This window comes from Acomys minous (assembly GCF_964271855.1).
Source record: "Acomys minous genome assembly, chromosome: 8".
Taxonomy (NCBI): domain Eukaryota; kingdom Metazoa; phylum Chordata; class Mammalia; order Rodentia; family Muridae; genus Acomys; species Acomys minous.
In genome coordinates, this window is record NC_140489.1 from 101,419,469 (window position 1) to 101,437,784 (window position 18,316).

At 42.6% G+C, this 18,316-nt stretch overlaps 1 protein-coding gene across 7 annotated transcripts in view; it reads left to right on the forward strand.

Moving 5' to 3' along the window:
- Window positions 1-18,316, forward strand: part of DTNB (dystrobrevin beta) — a 216,508-nt gene that overhangs the window by 74,985 nt on the left and 123,207 nt on the right. For all 7 annotated transcript variants that reach the window (XR_014781191.1, XR_014781192.1, XR_014781193.1 and 4 more), the window contains exons 7-8: window positions 466-571; window positions 2,891-3,057. Coding sequence is in view for 2 of the 7 variants with exons in the window: in XM_084792601.1 (XP_084648727.1) it covers window positions 466-571; window positions 2,891-3,057 (273 nt within the window). In the remaining 5 variants the exon portion in view is untranslated. The remainder of the gene's footprint in view (window positions 1-465; window positions 572-2,890; window positions 3,058-18,316) is intronic.

The window sequence follows — 18,316 nt, forward strand, 5'->3', positions numbered from 1 at the left end:
AATGACAGTTGTGTGCCAGGCACTGCTGAAGTGCTGGTCATACGGCTCCTAACCAGGCACCCTTGGGTTCCGTTGTCAGGAGTGCGATGTCAGCTTCCTCACAGGACGGCAGAAATGCTGACTGGAAGAATAATGGGCTCTGGCTCTGGTTCTGGTTTGGGTTGGACCTGACTAGCCATTTAAATGCTATGCTCCTTTTTCTTACCTGTCAAAGGAAGAGGGTAAAACACTTAATGGCTGATTTTAGAGGCAGAATCATGCCTGCAGAGACAGATGCATTTTCAGATAGAAGTGGTGTATGTATAATAAAGTGTTTGTAGTCGTGACTATGATGAAGTGAAATATTTCGTTGTAAAATTTCATATACAGTTCATTCCTGTTCGGTTGGGAGGATCCTAAGTTAATCTAGAAGTTTAAAAACACTTGCAAGATATAAAGTGTACTTATTTTTTCTTCTTTTCACAGAAGAAGATAATGCTGAATATGTTTTTGGACACCATGATGGCCGACCCTCCTCCCCAGTGCCTTGTCTGGCTACCTCTCATGCACAGGCTTGCCCATGTTGAGAATGGTGAGCACGGCGTGGCCCTTTATCCCTTATGTTGTATAGAGGAGGAAACTGTTTGAAGTGTCCTTAGCTATTAATGTGAAACATTGTGACGTTTGCTGGCAAGTCCTTCTTTGAGATTGCAGCTTTTGTTTTCAGAAGAAGAATATTTCATTACAAAAGCGGGAGTCGTGTCACTTAGATAGGATTCTGGTGGTATAGACACATTTCTTTCACCCTGAGATTGCAGACAGTCGTCTGTTCACGTTTACCTGATGTGGTCAACAATCCCATCCCACCCCCTTTAATTTATCAGAATTGTGACAGAGCTCTGCAGTATTAGCCGCCAAAAACTTTTGGTGATTTTGAACAATTAAAACCTTGCTAAGATAAAATTTATTTCTTGGTCTCCTATCTTCCTTTTTTTTTTTTCTTTATGATTTTTGGGGGGGTGCATGTGTGTAATATATGTCTATGCATTTAGAGTATGTTTGTGAGTGAGTGAGTGCGTGTACGCATGTGTGCATATGGAAGCAAGAGACAGATTCTCAGTGAGCACAGAACTTATCAGTTGGCTAGCCTGGCTGGCCAGCGAGCCTCAGGGCCCTGCCTTTCTCCCCTGCCTCCCTCCCAGGGCTAGGGCTGCAGGCTGTGTGGCCACACACAGCTTTACTGTAGGCTCTAGGATCTGAACTCAGGTCCCTATGCTTGTGGCCGCGCGGCCTCCCTATACCCTTCCCTACCATTTACCTTGTATGTGCTCCTGAGGTCCTTCCCAGTAATTTGATTTCCCAGAAAAGAAGATGTTTTCACCTTAAATTGAAATGACATTTACTCCTTAGAATCCTCTTAGTGCTTTCTGTTGTTTATTTCCATAGCTTGGTCGTGTGAATGTGTTAAGAGAAGGCTGTCGCTTTCCCACGCAGCCCCCATCCTCTCCAGGCTGTTGTCTGTCTCCCTCTGTTCCACATGAAGGAGCAAGGCATAGTCGAGAAGCTGCTGAAAAGCAGAATCTCCTCATTTTTTCTCACATGCGTTTTTTTATCCAACTTTTTGTGTTGTTGTTGTTGTTGTTTTAAACTTCTATATACCTTTTGCTCAAGTCTGGATACTTCACAAGTATCTCAGTTTCAGGATATTTTTTCCAAAAGACTAGACTTTTAAAGAAGCTAAATTCTTAAATAAAGGTTTCTGAATAGCCGTGTAAGTAGTTCAATTGCTAAGCTGTCCTTGGTTCTCTGAAGACCAATGATTTTGTACTCAAAGTGTTTTAGTAGTTTCATGTCCAATTAATTTTCATAAACCGTCTCATATCTGCTATGAAGAGTAAAAAGCCTCATTTATTCTGATGTGCTATTAGTCATAGGAATATTTTACTACCACTTTGAATGGAATGCTATTTATTGATTGTGTTCTTATATGACTAGTGGTATTATTTCCTCTTAGAGATAGAGACATGCTGTGGAGTCTCTGAAATGTCTAGAAATAAAGCTGTTTGTCTATCACATTGACATTTGTTTATATGTTTTACTTATTATGGTAGCAAACAAATCCTAAAATTATGGTATGCCTGTGTATTGGAATTATTATTTAAGGATAAATGCTAACCTGTGCATGGCAGCAGATATCTGCAGTCCAGTACTTGGGAGGTAGATGTAAGAGTGTCAGAAACTGGATGTTATTGTTGGCTATACTGTGTTCATAACCCCATTTGTGGGAGACATAAAACCCCATTTAAGAAATGAAATAGAACAAGCCAAAAAAATTTTGAAGGACTTATATTCATTTGTTTAAGCTGAAGCTATATTTTTCATGTTGGTTTACAATGTGGGTGTGTACACATAAGAAGGCAACTGGTGTGGGATGCAGTTACACTTTCAGCAATCTCTGAACAGCCCTAGTGAAGGACCCACTCATTGGTGGCCTGCCTGGGTTGCCTCTTAATGCCCCGTCTGCTCACTCTCCCACTGGGTGAGCACTGGCTCTTAACATGCTCAGAAGAGACTAGAAGAAAGTCACAAAGACATACATGTTTGGCCAAAATTGCCAGAGTATATTCAATAACTTCTATTAATATACTGTGGCATTTATTGTTAACCTAAAGCTTTACAAACATTGACTGTGCTGATGATGTTGGAGCTGTGCCGGTGAGGGCGTGGCTTCTGAGCACACACTTGCCAGCACTCTCATTATTTATTATAATGATAATGTCAGAAGTCAGACAATTTAGAGTTTTTGATTCTGTATGTTTCCACCTTGGTTATTACATTAAGAATTATTTTTCTGGGTATTGACTCTGGACTTCAGTTGATATTATTTTGTCCTCCTCTTTCTGGTCACCAGTCTTCCATCCTGTGGAGTGCTCCTACTGTCACTGCGAGAGCATGATGGGCTTCCGGTATCGATGCCAGCAGTGCCACAACTATCAGCTCTGCCAGAACTGCTTTTGGCGTGGCCATGCCAGTGGCCCTCACAGCAACCAGCACCAGATGAAGGAGCATTCCTCTTGGGTAACTAATTGCTTATCTTTGATTGTGTCCTCTCAGCTATTCACTTGGCTCACGTCTACCAGTACTTGGTCTAGTGTCCTGCAGGTGCCCTGCCTAATAGGATGTAATGTCACAAAATCTTAATGTCAACATGGATGCCAGGGTTGCAGCTGTGGTGTTCCTCCTCACTGGATTTTGAAATGTTCTGGGAGGTGCAAATGTTAACTGCATTTAAAATAGTTCTTTTCAAAGTAAAAAGTAAGTTTCTTCTCATTTGAAAAATTATGCAAAGGGTTTCTTCCTCATGTTTATTCCCTTGAGCCTTCAGCTGGGTTTAAAGCATTTTCTTCAAGCCAGTTTTTTTTTTCCTCAGTTAATTGTGTTTATATGGTAAAGGGAAAGCAGCTTGTAATACAGGAGTTACATATGTGTGTCTCTTTAGCTCAGAGAAAGACTGGACTTTATAATCATTGGCATGTTGTTATTCTACTAAAGTAGCTTTCAAATAATACTTGGGTGGTGGCCAAGCTCAGTGGTATACATCTCCCCCTGCCCTCTTTTATTTTATTTTATTTTAGTTTTGTTTTTTGAGACAAGGTTTTTCTGTGCAGCCTCGGCTGTCCTGGACCAGGCTGGCCTCAAACTCAAAACTATCCAACTGCTTCTACCTCCCTGAGTGCTGGGTTCACAGGCATGTGCCACCATGCCTGGCTCAGTGGCATACACCTTTAACCCGAGTACTGAGGGGCAGAAGCAGATGGATCTATGTGAGTTCCAGGCCACTCTGCTCTGCGTAATGAGACCCTGTCTCAAAGCAAACCAAACCTAACAAAAAACAACATTTGGGTGAAGATTGATGTCTGCTTTTCTTCGGGTGTTTATAGATCATGTAATATAAATTTCATTAAGTATTTTTCCTCACATCTTTTCACTTACTATAGTTTTTGTTGGCTGCTTGCTTTACTAAATGGTAGAAGACCATGCAGGGCTAGAAGTTTTGTTTAGGATCTAGGGTCTACTAGACTACAGGTACTAGAAAGCCTTACTGCCCCAGTTTCCCCACACCTTTATTCTTCTTAGAATTCAACCAAGAAAAAGTAAATAAACCAACACCAGGAAATGGTTAATGAGGGTAAAGAAAGAAAACACAGAGCGTGGACCCCTGTGCACACTTGACTGCGTTGCAGACTCTGGGATGTGTGCTAAGGACTCAGCCTCCAGGGGTTAGGCTTCAGCTAGGGCTGACGAGCACCCTGCTCCCTAGCTGTGCGTTCCAGTACTGAGTTTGGGTTTAAGGTAATTTTTTAAATCATTTTTTTTAAGTGGGAAGACCCTCCAGTAATTTTTTTATTGCTATTAAATAGAGATAATGTGATTATCACCCACCCCCCTTACGTACAGCACGCTAGCCCACTGTGCAGAGTAACTAGACAGCCTTTTTTTGGTAGATTTTACTTTCTTTCACTGAGCTAGGTTTTGCTCAGCCACTTTCCATGGTGATTTGGTTTGTGGCATGCTTCTATGAGACTCTCCTTCTCAGTGTCTAGGTATGGAGAGCAAAGAGCTTCTTTCTCCCTTAGTCTCAACTTGCTCATTTATCCAATTTGTGGCCTTTTGAAAAGTAAGAATTTTCATTTATCTAAAGACCAGTAACAGAATACTACTTTATGGTTTGCAGAAGCACTTTTCATATACTCTTGAACTTTTCTCTTGAGTTATAGCATACATACAGAAAAGTAGAAGCTGGGTGTGATGATTTATGCCTGTAATACCAGTACTTGGGAGGCAGAGCAGCAGGATTACCATGAATTCAGGCCAGCCTGTGTTAAGACCTTATCCTTCACCAGGCAACCAACCATCCAACCAACAAAAATGGGACTCAATCTATAAATGAATTCTTACTTATTTGACCCTCACAATACTCCTGTGAAGATTTTCTTTCTAAATATTTCTCATTTTTATCTCATCTTTGCTATATTTTTCTGCCTTATGAGTTTCTTTTTTTCTTTTTTATAGTAACTTAAGATTTCTAGAAATCTAGTATTATATAATTTTGAGTCTGATACCATAAATAAGTCAGTTCTGGATTTTGATGGCTTGCACACGTAGGAGTGGCACATGTGTACTGACTGTGTGTGTGTGTGTGTGTGTGTGTATAACTTGTTCTCAAAATTAAGCATATGAACAGTACCCTGTCCCATTGAGAAGGATGTGGGTGAATTTTGAGACTGAATACAGTAATTTCCACTTAACAAAAAGATGCTTAATTTTCTTTTGGTGGAACAGGGGTTGAACCTGGGACATTCTTTATACATGCAAGTCAAGTGCTTTGCTGTATTTTCCACTGTGTCTACCAATATTCGAAATATCTATATTTGCAGCAGCAGATTTTAGTTTGTTTGACTGGTTTGTCAAAGAAGTTACACTGTAGATTTGATGTATGTATATTTCAGTGTTTGTAAATCAAGCTTTGGTCTATTTAATTTGCTTTCACACACCGCCCCCCAGTGCCATATGGCACTATACCCAATATTTCTCCTGTCCAATCATCATTTGTTCGTTCAGAAGATATTTTGAGTGCTTACATATGTAATCAGCACAGTGATAACCTCCATGAGCAAACCAGTCAAAGATTCCTGCCCTCATGAAAATGTTTTATAATATGAAACAGTTGCTAGGGCTTACTGATGCCTCTTTTTTTCTATTCCTACTGGACATCTAGACTGCTTTCCACATCTCTTTCTCAGATTTTACATGGATGGGACTATGTAATTAGTTCTCACCAGTGGAATGTGAACAAGTGTGTATCTTTCCACAAGACGGTTAATGATAGAGGGTCTTGTCTGTCCTCTGCATCTTCACTTCAGAAGATTCCATTAGGACTCAGTGATAGAGCACTTTCCTGGTATTTGTAAGTGGGTTCAATTTTCAACACACACACGCGCACACACACACACACACACACACACACACACACACACACACATACATTCAGAACAAGCAAAAAGAAAATCCCTTGTGTTAATGATTAAAGTTTTCTTTTTTCCTAGTACTTAATACTAGGAGTGGATCACTAGTAAAAATTAAGAGTGTGTGGTGTGGCCTCACATACTGACATACAGGAGTATACCAATAAGCAGATGTGTCAGATGATGGGGGGACAAATCATGTTATACAGCTATAACCAGTTGGTAAATTTATCATTAGAGGTACTGAAAGTAGCCTTATACCAACTGAGCCACATGTTGGAAAGGATCACAGTGTGTCTCTGTTACCAGTGTATGGTATCGCAGGAAAGAAATGAGCTCATGAGAGAATTAACTGGCTTATAAGCAAAGATAAAAGAAATAAAAGTTCTGACATCTGGGCAATATAAGGAGAATGAGGTTATCTTTACACCCTATTGAGCAAGAGAGGAGAACTGAGAATGTTTACAAAGCCCAGTAGACATACTCAGTGGAAAAGACAAGATTTAAGGGCCATCTGTAGAGCTTCCATTTGTAGTGTTGAGGTCCATGAAGTCTGTATGAAGACAGTTCTCAAAGTTTCCAAGTGATTCTGTTGTACACACAAAGTCAGGACCTTGTTTCATGTGGCTTCTACGTGGCTCCTGCTAGTTGAAAGTGAGAGACATGAAAAATAAGTCAAGCTTGAAAGTAAGGTTCAGGAAAGAACTGTAGTTTCTGGCACACAGAACTAATGGGGAAACAAATAGATCAAAGGCCTGCTGTGTTTCTGAGGGAATCATGTTGGCAAAGAGTCCGTGAGCCTGGACTGAAAGGGCCTTTGATTATTTGAGCTAGACAATCACTTTAGAAAACCCAGAACCTGCTCTGATGCCAGGAAGGGGCAGGGATGAGCGCATTATGAAGGTTGTGTATCCTCAAGAGAGGGCATGTCCTGGCACACATGGCCACGGGGGTAAAGAAGAGATTTACAGTCAGATATAGTGGTGCACAGCTCTAATCCCAGCATTGGGAGGTAGAATAATGACTTTGAGGTCAGTCTGATCTACATGATACCTTGTCAAAACAAAGAAACCAAATCCGGAAAGAGAGAAAAAGACCAAACATAAAGTTCCTGTTTTCTATCCCCCACTGTATCCTGGGAGTGGGAGAAGGTACAGATAACTCCCTTTCAGTTCACAGATTGCATCACCAAGAGTCATATACAGTCGTGAGGAAGGCTGCACCACACACTCTGTCTCAGATACACTGACTAGATGGACGGTACACCTTCTTTCCTGTGTGTGCTATGGGAGGGGTTGGCCGTGTTGGCATGCTTGGTGATCCTAGGGCTCACTAAACCAAGCTTTCCTTTCTTCCTGAACATGTAACCATTCCTGGAACTCATCTTCCTTGCAATCAGATGGGCTCTCATTGGCACTCTTCACTGGTGGCTATTACATCTAAGCCAAGCAGTTTAAAGCAGCTTTTGCCTTCTTCATCCTCATTGTCTTTATCCTCTCCTGCTGATACTCACTGGCCTAATGGAAATGTCTCCAAAGGAATTAGGTGAGGCAAGGAAGGGCCTTTGATGGAAGAGGCTGGGTCCTTGAATGTATGAATCCCCTCTGCCAGTTTGCCTAGGACTCAGAAGATAGGAAGATGCTAAGTCAGGAATATGGGGTGAGGAGGTTAGAGACTGAGTACAGAAGTCACAGGGCCTTGTTTTGAAAGAGAGGAGCAAAGACTGGAACCAGCTGGGGGAGAGCAGGAGTGATGAGTCTAAGGCCCTGCCTGGGGCAGGAGTGCCCTGATCCATCACAGAGCAGCACAGGAAGCCCTGAGGCTGAGTAGCATAAACCAGGGAAGAAGAGAGCCAGGGTGTGAGCCAGGCTCTGGTTGGCCATTGTCAGGTCTTCTGAGTGAAATGAGGAGTCTTGGTAGAACTTGTGGTAGCATAATTTACTTTCATTCAGATTTTCTTTCTTTCTTTTTTTCTTTCTTTCTTTTTCTTTTCTTTTTTTTTTTTCTTTTTTCCTTTTCAAGACAGGCTTTCTCTGTGTAGCCTCGAACTCAGCGATCCACCTGCCTCTGCTTCCCAAGTGCTGGGATTAAAGGTGTGCACTACCACACCCATCTCATTCAGATTTTAAACAGTCAGTCTGTATGCTGCATAAAAAGCAAATGATGTAAGTAAAGGAGAAACATAGAGATTAATTTTGAAAAATTGTTATACTAATTTATTAGTTACTTGCCTCATTGTTGTGACAAATTTTCCAATAGACAAACTTAAGGGAACAAGGATTTATTTTGTCTCGTGGTTCAGGAAATCTAGTTTATCCTGGCAGGGAAAGTATGGGGGCGGGAAACCCCTTGCTTCCATCTGGACACATTAGGGAACAGAGAAAAGGGGACAGGGCTACTTAACCAGCTTTCTCCTTCTCCTTGTTTATTCAGTGAGGGACCCCAGCTTGTGAAGTGGTGCTGCCCAAATTCAGAGTAGGTTGTCGTCTTGTTTAATTCTCCCTGGCAATGTAGACATATTCAGAGGTGTGCCTCATTAGTGGTCTAGGCATATACTGATCTAATCAAGTTGAAAATCAAAATTAGCTATCATAAACAAAATATGATTAGGATGGTAGCAGTAGAGGTAGTAAAATGATCTCTCTCTCCCCTCTCGTGTCTCTTGTCTCCCCCCCTCTCTCAGTATGTGTGTGTGTGTGTGTGTGTGTGTGTGTGTGTGTGTGTGTGTGTATCTGTCTGTCTGTCTGTCTCGAGTTTGAACCCACTGCTCATATGCCAGACAAGCATTTTACTAGTGAGTTATCATCTAGCCTAGAAATGGTAAAAGGGACTGAATTAGGGTAAGTTATAAATCAGCACAGTGGGACCAAGGAGCGGACTAAGACACACTAGGACCATCCTAAATCACTTGCATGGTAGAATTGTCATTGGTCAAAGAAAGGAAGGCTGTGGGTGGTGAATGTCTAAGTCTTAGAGCCAAATGTTCAGTGTTGTTTTAAAAAAATGAAAACCCCAATCGTTTGAATTTACCAATGAGGAGCCAGATGCAGGGGTGAAAACCTGCTAGATCAGAGAGGCAGAGAAAGCACCCCAACATTACTCAGCTCAAGTCCCAGAGGAAAAACCAAAAAGCTCAAAGCCCAAAGCCAAAAGCTTGCTAGCTCAGCCGACAGCCCAAGAGGAGAAAGCAAAAAACCTGAAGGCCAAGGCTTGCTCTCTTAAAGCCTGAAAAGCCCCTTCTTCTTACCCATGCTGTCTTAAATACCCTTCAACTCAACATCCCTTCTACTAATCCCTTTAGCTGGTTTCTTGCTCTGTCTCTTGACCTAGGGTTATTTTTATTAAATCTGTATACAGAAAGCTCTTGGATTAAAAAGGTGTGTGTTGGGGCTGAGCCATGCCATAATCACCTGTTTACAATAAACAGAAAGTTCTAGGATTAAAGGTGTGTGTTAAGGTGGACCATGACAAACAGCAAACAGGTTTTTACAGTTCGCAACCTCAGGGCTCACAATGGGATCCAATATATTGTAACAGTTCAGTTCTGGTTTTTTGAGGCAGGGTCACATTCTGTGTCCCAGGCTGGCCAGAGCCTCAGGATTCCACCCTCCCGAATGCTATGGTTAAAGGCATGAGTATCTCTCCAGCCCAACGGATCTTCTGTTTCAGCCATGTTGCATTTAAGTAGTGTCCATGTTGAGAGGTTGAGTAGGCTTGGGCATGAGTCTGTAGTACGAGAGAGTCTGAGATAGACTTATACTTAATGCATATATTTAAAGCTACAATAATGTATAACACTGAGTGAAGGAGTGATGAACTCTTGTTGAGTGTTTAGTAGTCAAGTAAGCAGATAAAACTAATACTTTATTAGTATTTGGTTTATTTGGCATAGGAACATTTCTTTGGAAGGGTGGAGACAAAAGCCTAATTCAAGTGAGTGGGAAAGAAAGACAGTTTATCATACTGGTACATGTCTCTAATCCCAGCACTCAGGAGGCAGAGGCTGGTGGGTCTCTCTGAGTTCAAGGCCAGCCTGGTCTACAGAGTGACTTTCAGGATAGCCAGAGCAACATAGTGAGACCCCGTCTCAAAAAACAAAACAAAACAACAACAAAAGTGGGTGGGAAGGGGAGGGAGTCAAGAGGTGAAGACAACAATTATATACATTTCTTTTTTTTATATTCTTTTTTTGTATGTGTGAGCTTTATTTTATTTTATCTAAGATTTATTTATTATGTATACAGTGTTCTGTCTGCATTATACACCTGCAGGCCAGAAGAGGGCACTGGATCACATTATAGATGGATGTGAGCCACCATGTGGTGGCTGGAAATTGAACTCAGGACCTTTGGAAGAGCAGGTAGCACTCTTAGCCACTGAGCCATCTCTCCAGCCTCCTATAGACATTTCTTGAATTGGGTATTTATTTCTAGCACTAACCCCACCTCTTTGCAGGGTTTCCCTGGATAGCCTAGCCCTCCTGTCTTAGCTTCAAGACGGGATTAAAGGCTTATACTGTGCCTGGCTCTAACTCTACTTCTGACAGCAGTTCTTTATGAGATCAGTCCCCCTCCATTCCCACTCTCATCCGCCCCCCCCAACCCCCCGGCTCTTAATTTCAGCCTGGAATTAGGCTGGTGGCAGGCTGTTAAAGAGAGGTTTAATTGACATGATTTCATGGACTTGGAAGTATCCTCTGAATTGAACACCTCCTTCCACACATAGGTGCTAGCCTGTCTAGCAGGTGTAGACCTTAAGTGTGATGCTTCTGGCAATCAAAGGAGAATGGTCTTGTGTGGAATCTGCAGACCCCAGGATAAAAGGAAGAGGAGCAGGTTAAGGTGGGCATATTCAGTTCTTTCTCCATCAAACTGACCAATGTGCTAAGATGAGGAATGAGTGAGGGGCAGAGGCCCCTCCACCTAGACACAAGGAGTGGTGGTGTAACTCTCAGGGCCTATAGTCCAGCTCACATAGGAATTAGGTCATCTTCTCTGAAATACTAGGTTCATGCCTGTGTAACTTTGTCATTAGAGCTGCACTGCTGTAACACTTGGTGATACTCTGTTGTATAATAAACTACACACAGAAAATTTGGTGACATAAAACACCATAACCATCAGGTTTTACCCATGATTTTGTGTCAGATATTTGAGCAAGATATAAAGCAGTGGTCCTCAACCTTCCTAATGCTGTGACTCTTCAGTACAGTTTCTTGTGTTGTGGTGACCCCAGTCCTAAAATTGTGATTGTAATTTTGCTACTGTTATGAATCGTAACGTAAATATTTCTGGAGATAGAAATTTGCCAAATGGGTTGCAACCCACAGGTTGAGAACCACAGGTATTGGACTGGCCATCTCTACTCCATGCTTTCTGGACTCTTCCTTGAGATGACTGAAATACTGGGGTGCATGGATATGTCGTTAAGGACTGGGGGCTTCTTCCCTTCAATGCCTACTGCATTGTGATGTCTGGAAGGCCCACCACAGCTGGAATGCTTACTAGACTTGAGCCACATGTGGCCTATTCATGTGCTGTGTGCCCCTCATGTTTGACACCCATGTTTTAGGAGACTGCCTGTAGCAGAGGCATCTGGAGAGCAAGTAGTGCTGGGCAGAGCTGCCTGCCATTGCCTTGCCAGCCGAGACCAGCATCACTTCTGCCACATCCTCTGAGCTGGGAATGAGGTCACTGAGACCAGCCCAGGACAAGGGAAGACACTGGACTAAAACCCTAGAAGCAGGCTAGTGGGCCTGGAAGGGGGGAATGCAGTGCATCTGCGAGGTAGGAGAGAGCTTGCTGCAGTTATCTCTGGCCAGTTTCTGTTTGGGAAACACAGCCCACCACACGCAGGGCATTCCCATACAAGCAGCACTTCCCTTATAGTGGTTAATGTAACCGCAGAGATGCTCATGGTTTCATTAAAGAGTTCTTTACAGCAGCACTACAGAGGCAGAGGCAAGCCCTGTCTACACAGTAAGCTCCAGGCCGGCCAAGGCTATATGGTTAGATGTATGCAGGGAGATGTACAGTCAACTTCTCATCCTCTGCCTTCCTGTCTTCCATTAAGACCTCAGCCTACCCTACTTTTCACTTTACCAAGGTCAGGCTGACTGATTTCCATGTTGTTATTCCAGATGGTGAGGAGATATTTATGCAAATATTCTTAGGCCACAGATGTAGTTATTAGTAGAATGTTTTTAGTTATGTAATGGAGTTGGGTGGGGGAGTGATCTGAAAATTTCTCCTTTCTAGCCAGCAGGTGGCAGACTGCTCCTCTGAACAATCTTATCCCCTTCAAAATCTATAAACGAGGAAGTAGTTTTTACTTAACAGTATGTTAAACAAGTATAACTGCTTTAAAAATATTAATGATAATCTCATGTAATTTTTATAGCATTAATTATACATAATTAAACTAATGAGGAGCCAGATTTATCAGAAGTAATTTTAATTTTCTCTTTCTTTTTCTTTCTTTCTTTCTTTTTTTTTTTTTTTTTTTTTTTTTTTGAGACAAGGTTTCTCTGTGTAGCCTTGGCTGTCCTGGATTCATTTTGTAGACCAGCCTGGCCTCAAACTTACAGAGATCTGCCTTCCTCTGCCTCTCAAGTGCTGGGATTAAAGGCTTGTGCCACCACTGCCCAGCTCTTTTTTCTTTTGAGTCAGGGTTCTGTGTGTGTAGCCCTGGTTATTCTGGAACTTGCTCTGTAGACCAGGCTAGCCTCAAACTCACAGAGATCTGCCTGCCTCTGCCTCCTGAGTACTAGGGTTAAAGGCATTAGCTACTACTAGCATTTGTATATTTGTACCTCTTAAATTCTAAAAGATAATTTGGTAATCTATTCAGGGAGGATAAAGTGTGCTTATTGGCCATACTCTTTCCTGTTTCAAATGGACACATGCCATATTTAATTACCACTTGCATATAGCACAGAACTAAAGAGGAAATTATTTATCAATCAATTCATCCATTCATCTATCTATGTACCTACTACCTACTTACTTGCCTGCCTACTTATTTGTTGAGACAGGCTTTCACTGTTACCCCCTAGAACCACTATGTAGACCAGGCTGGTCTCAAGCTCACAGAGATCCCCCTAGCTCTATTGGGATTAAAAGCATGTGCCACCATGCACAGGCCTGAATGATATGGAAATGCACATGTATAAATTTTATTTTATGTGTGTGAGTGTTGTACTTGCATATATACATGTGTATGCTTGCATGCCTGATGACTGTGGAGTTCAGAAGAGGGGGTCAGAGCCCCTGAAAGTTTAGTTATAGATGGTTGTAAGCCTAGGTTCTCTGCAAGAGCAACAAGTACTCTTGACCTCTCTCCATCCCAGGGTGTATGTGTGTGTGTGTGTGTGTGTATATATATATATACACACACACACACATATTTTTTAAAGCATAAAATAGCATCCCCACAAGTAGGAAGTGGGACATAGACTTGAAGCAATTTGAAACACAATCTACAAAGTCCAGTCTTTTTGGCTTAATGCCCAAGGACCCTCAGAAACCAGTGAGGCAGTGCCTGCCTTGGCTGCTGCCTTTGTGTTGTTGGTGCAGTAAAGGAAGCTGCCATCTCAGTATTCTGCTTGGCACCAGCATTGGTGCTGTGATCTCAGCCCTCTCCAGACAATCAGCTCCTTAGTCAGCAAGCTGCCCTAACTGTACCTCCAAAAGTTCCCTGTCCTCCATCTGAATGGAAACTTGGCGCCCTGTAAGAGCCCCACTTCCCTATAGCTCCTGCTGGCTTGCTGACGATTGTCTCCACCCCCTTGAACATTTAGGAGATAGGTGACCGGGCCTCAGTTGAGAGTGAAGGAAGGGGGGCTATCATGCAGCGGCCGCAAGCATCATCGAGCAGTACTGCATGTAAGCTAGGGCCTGGGCTCACTGATTTGGTGTTCTACTCCTACTTGACAAGTCACTACAGATTTGGTCAGAAGTCCAGGCACAGTGTGGCTGGATTCTTACCTCTAGACCCCTCTAAGCTGACATAAGGTACCAGCCATGGCTCAAGAGCCGTCACAGTCACAGCTTGGAAGGAATCCTGCCAGTCCAGTGGTTGTTGGCAAAATGCTTTTTTTTTTCTTTTTTTTTTTTTTTTTTGGTAACTGTGGCCTCAGCTTTCCTATTCATTAGCCCACCTGCAGCCTTTTACCATGAAGCTTGCATGGGCCATTTACAACATGGACATTCGCTGCCTCCAAGGCCAACTGGAGTGCATCACTGTGATTTCCGCTCTGACCACTTGGGGTGGACTCCCTGCTGCCGTATAATGTTATGTAATCTCAAGGAAGGAATATGCTGCGTCAGCATATTCACAGTTCCACCCACAGTCAAGGGAGTGGCTATATGAGAGTGAGTGTTGAGGGGTAACTTCTAATGGTACTCACATTGGTCATTCTGGTTATTTTATTCCTTGCTTTTCAACCTATTACTTCTAGAGTGTTATACCTGGAATCTCTTAAAAGCACATCTTAGAAAAATCAAGATACTGTCTGAGGCACACGACAATTTTGCTTTCCTCCTCTTCTAACTGCAGTTATTTCCGACTTCTGGTCATGCCCCTTCGCTCGAGGAGACTGGTTCCACATCCGTTGTTAGCACTCTGGTAATTTTACTCTCTGTGGAGTTAAGCCTTTTAAATCCTGGCTATGTAGTCTCTTGACTTCTCCAGTACTGATGATCTCCTCCACTGAGCCTCAAACATCTGCCCCACAATTATGCTGGACATGTCACCCGCTCTAGCTGCCCTGCTTCCTGAATCCCTGATTTAGCAGTTCTCTTTAACCTGTTTTCATTCCCAATTCTTATCTCTGATTTTCTAAGGTCATCTTTTAATCTCCCTCCTGTTTCAGACCCATTAACCAGTCTGTCAGGTGTTGGTCAGTATTTTCACTTCTCCTTACTCATGTAGACATGACACATTCCTGTGCCATTGACTCCTTTGTTGTTTATGTGTGTGTTACATCTATATATCTTACTGGAGATACATGCTTGTGCATGTAGAGGCCAGAGGTTATCCTTGAATATCATTCCTCAGGTGCCGTCCACCTTGATTTATGAGGTGGAGTCTCTGTCCTGAAACTGACTAACTAGGCTGTGGTGATGGCAGCAAAGCCCCAGGGACCCACAGGTCTTTGCCTTCCTCAGTCTTGGATTGCATGTCTGTACTAGGGTGCTTTACTTTTTCTCTGCTTCTGGAGTAAACCTCAGGTCCTTATGTTTGCATGGCAAGCACTTTACTGACTGAGCTATTTCCCCAGTGCTAGTCTGTGACAATTAAAAAAAGAATCCACCACTTCTGCCAATGAGTATTGTGGACAGTCACTTTCTCTAAGAAAGCCATGTAATAGGGTCGGTTAGTGTTGCTGTACATCACCCCACAGTGGTTCTCAGCTCTGGAATGCTAGTACATTTCTCGGACCACCTTGCTTTTTCTTTTCTGGGCAGCGGTCAGTTGAAAGAGTCCTCATTCTTTCAAGCAGTTTCCCGCCTCCTTTCAGTACACCATTTCTTGCTACAGAAACACAGGCCTTGAGATGGTGCTCCATTCACTTTCTACTTCCAGGTTTGCTCATTTGTTCATAGTCAACAGATTCTTACTGGTATTGGTTACTTAGTTGAACTGTTGGATGTGCTGGAGTTTCCTGGGATGAACTGAAAGTTTTGCCTTCATTAAAAACAAACAGCAAAACCCATACTTTCTAAAATGAGGAACAAAGACTATATCAAGTGTGGTTCTTTCTTTTGTTTAAAGATTTACTTATTTTATGTATATGAGCGCTCTATCTGCATGCACACCCACATGACAAAAGAGGGCATCAGATCACACTATAGATCGCTGTGAGCCACCATATGGCTGCTGGGAACTGAACTCAGGACCTCTGGAAGAACAAGCAGTGTTCTTAACCACTGAACTATCTCTCCAGCCCAAGTGTGGTTCTTTGTAGAGCAGTAGAATGTGATTTGACAAGAAGATAGGTAGCTGTAAGAAAGGACCATCAGCAAGCTGCTGACGTTGGTTCAAGCCCTCAGCCCGTGCAGGGTTCCAGCCCTGACCCTAGCAATGCCAGGCAAATGCTCTACCACTCAGCTAAGTCTTCACAGGACAGAAAGTCTAAACAGGCATTAACAAGGAAAAAGAGATTGAGTTAGTTATCAAAGTTTTTCTCACTAAGATTGTGAGGCACTTGGGAGGTTAAGGCAGGAGGATCAGAACTTCAAGGCCAGCTTCAGGTAGGTGGCAAGGTCCAGGTCAGCACTGGTTTGCATGAAATGGGGCTGGGAGAGTGCAAGTGCAAGACTAACCAACCAGGCCTCAGTGGTTTTGTTAGTGAGTTCTATTAGACATGTAAATAATTACTACCAATGATTTATGGCAATAAATAGATGAGACCAGAATACTTCCAAACTCATTTTATAAGAGTTTTCATGATGCTGAAACTAAAGTAGGTATTATAAGCAAAAAATAGACTAACATTTCTTATGAACAGATACAAAATACTTTAGCAAAATATTAGCAAGTTGAGTTGAACATAAAATTCTATATACACTATAACCAAGTGAGGATTACTATAGCCTTGCAATTTGATTCAATATAAAAATTCAATAAAATCAATATTAATCAATATGAAAATAAGTCGCTGTTAATGGAGTAAAGTACAAAACTTCATGATTTTCTTAATAAATGCAAAAAGGGAACTTGGCAAAACTTGATTCCTTTTTATGATTAAAAAAGAAGTGTTGTGGGCTGGGGATATAGCTCAGAGAGGATAGTGCTTGCCAGCCTGCAGGCATCCCTGAGTTCAGTCTCCAGCACCATATAAACCGAGCATGTAGTGGTAGAGGCAGGAGGATTACAAGTTACATAGCAAGTTAAATTAGGCTAGCTTATGCCATATGAATCCCCATCTCAAAAGGGGGATGAGGAACAAACCAAAAATGCTTGAGGAGAGTTGGAGGGAGCATCTTCAGCCTAAGAGAGAATGCCTGTCAACCCTCCAGCGATCATCACATGCGATGGTGAAAGGCTGGACACATTCCTATAAGACAACAGCGAGCATCACACATGATGGTGAAAGGTTGGGCGCTTTTTTTTGTAAGATCAGGAATGAGACAAGAATGTCCACTTTTGCTACATTTATTCAAGATCATACTTATGGTCCTCCCAGGTCAATTACACACACACAAAAAGGAACCAAAAAATAAAAATAGGAATAAGTTTAACCAAGGAAGCAGTATAGCACTGACTGGTGTGAAAGTGGACATAGAAACTAGTGGGGTAGAATTAAGCATCTGAAAGGGAACCTCTACATTCACCCTTATTTTCTACAAGGACGAGATACCTCAAGATAGATCGCTGTGGCAAGGAGATGGTTGCACACAAGAGAGGGAGGTGGACCCCTTCTATATGTAAAATAAAAAGTTAAAGTAGATCTCAGAGGGTGCCAGAGGCTGTCTCAGTGAGGAAAAGTGCTTTCTGTCCAAGCATGAGGACCTGAGTTAAGATCTCAGCACTCACATAAAACAAAAACAGACAACAGTGGCCACACACACTCTTACCCCCACCCACCCCACCGCACTTGAGGGGAATGAGGCTGAGATAGGAGGATTGGTGTGGCTTGCTGATGGCTAACCTTCCCCCAAACTTGTGAACTCTGGATTTAGTGAGAGACCCTGTCACAAGGAATAAGATGGAGAAAGATAGAGGAGGGTACCAGTGTTCTCTGATCTCTCCGTGTGCACATATGGGCATGTGCTTTGCATACTTTACACCCTGGCACATGCCACATGTACACTAAAATAGACTGGTGTCCTAAATGTAAGAGCTAAAACACTGAAGAAAACACACAAGTTCCTCATGACCTTAGTTAGACAACGTGACACCAAAAGCACAATCAACAAATGAAAAATGGATAAACTGGACTGCATAAAAATAAACTTTTTTTAATGCATTAAGAAAGTGAAAAAGTCAACCAGGGCCCAGAGGGGCTTTCAGAGACTGAACACCAGACAAGGATCATGCATAGAATAGGCCTAAGCCCCCTACAGATGTAGCAAATGGGCAGTTGAGGCTTCATGTGGGTCCCTAGTAAGGAGAACAGAGCCTGTCTCTGACATGGACTCTGTTGCCTGCTTTTTGATCCCTTCCCCCCTGGCGGGACTGCCTTGCCAGGTCACAGAGGAAGAGGATGCACTCAGTCCTGATGTGACTTGATGATCTGGGGTGGGTGTGTAGGGGGGGGTCCCCTTTTCTGAGGAGTAGAGGGGAGATGGGGAAGAGGGAGGGAGGGA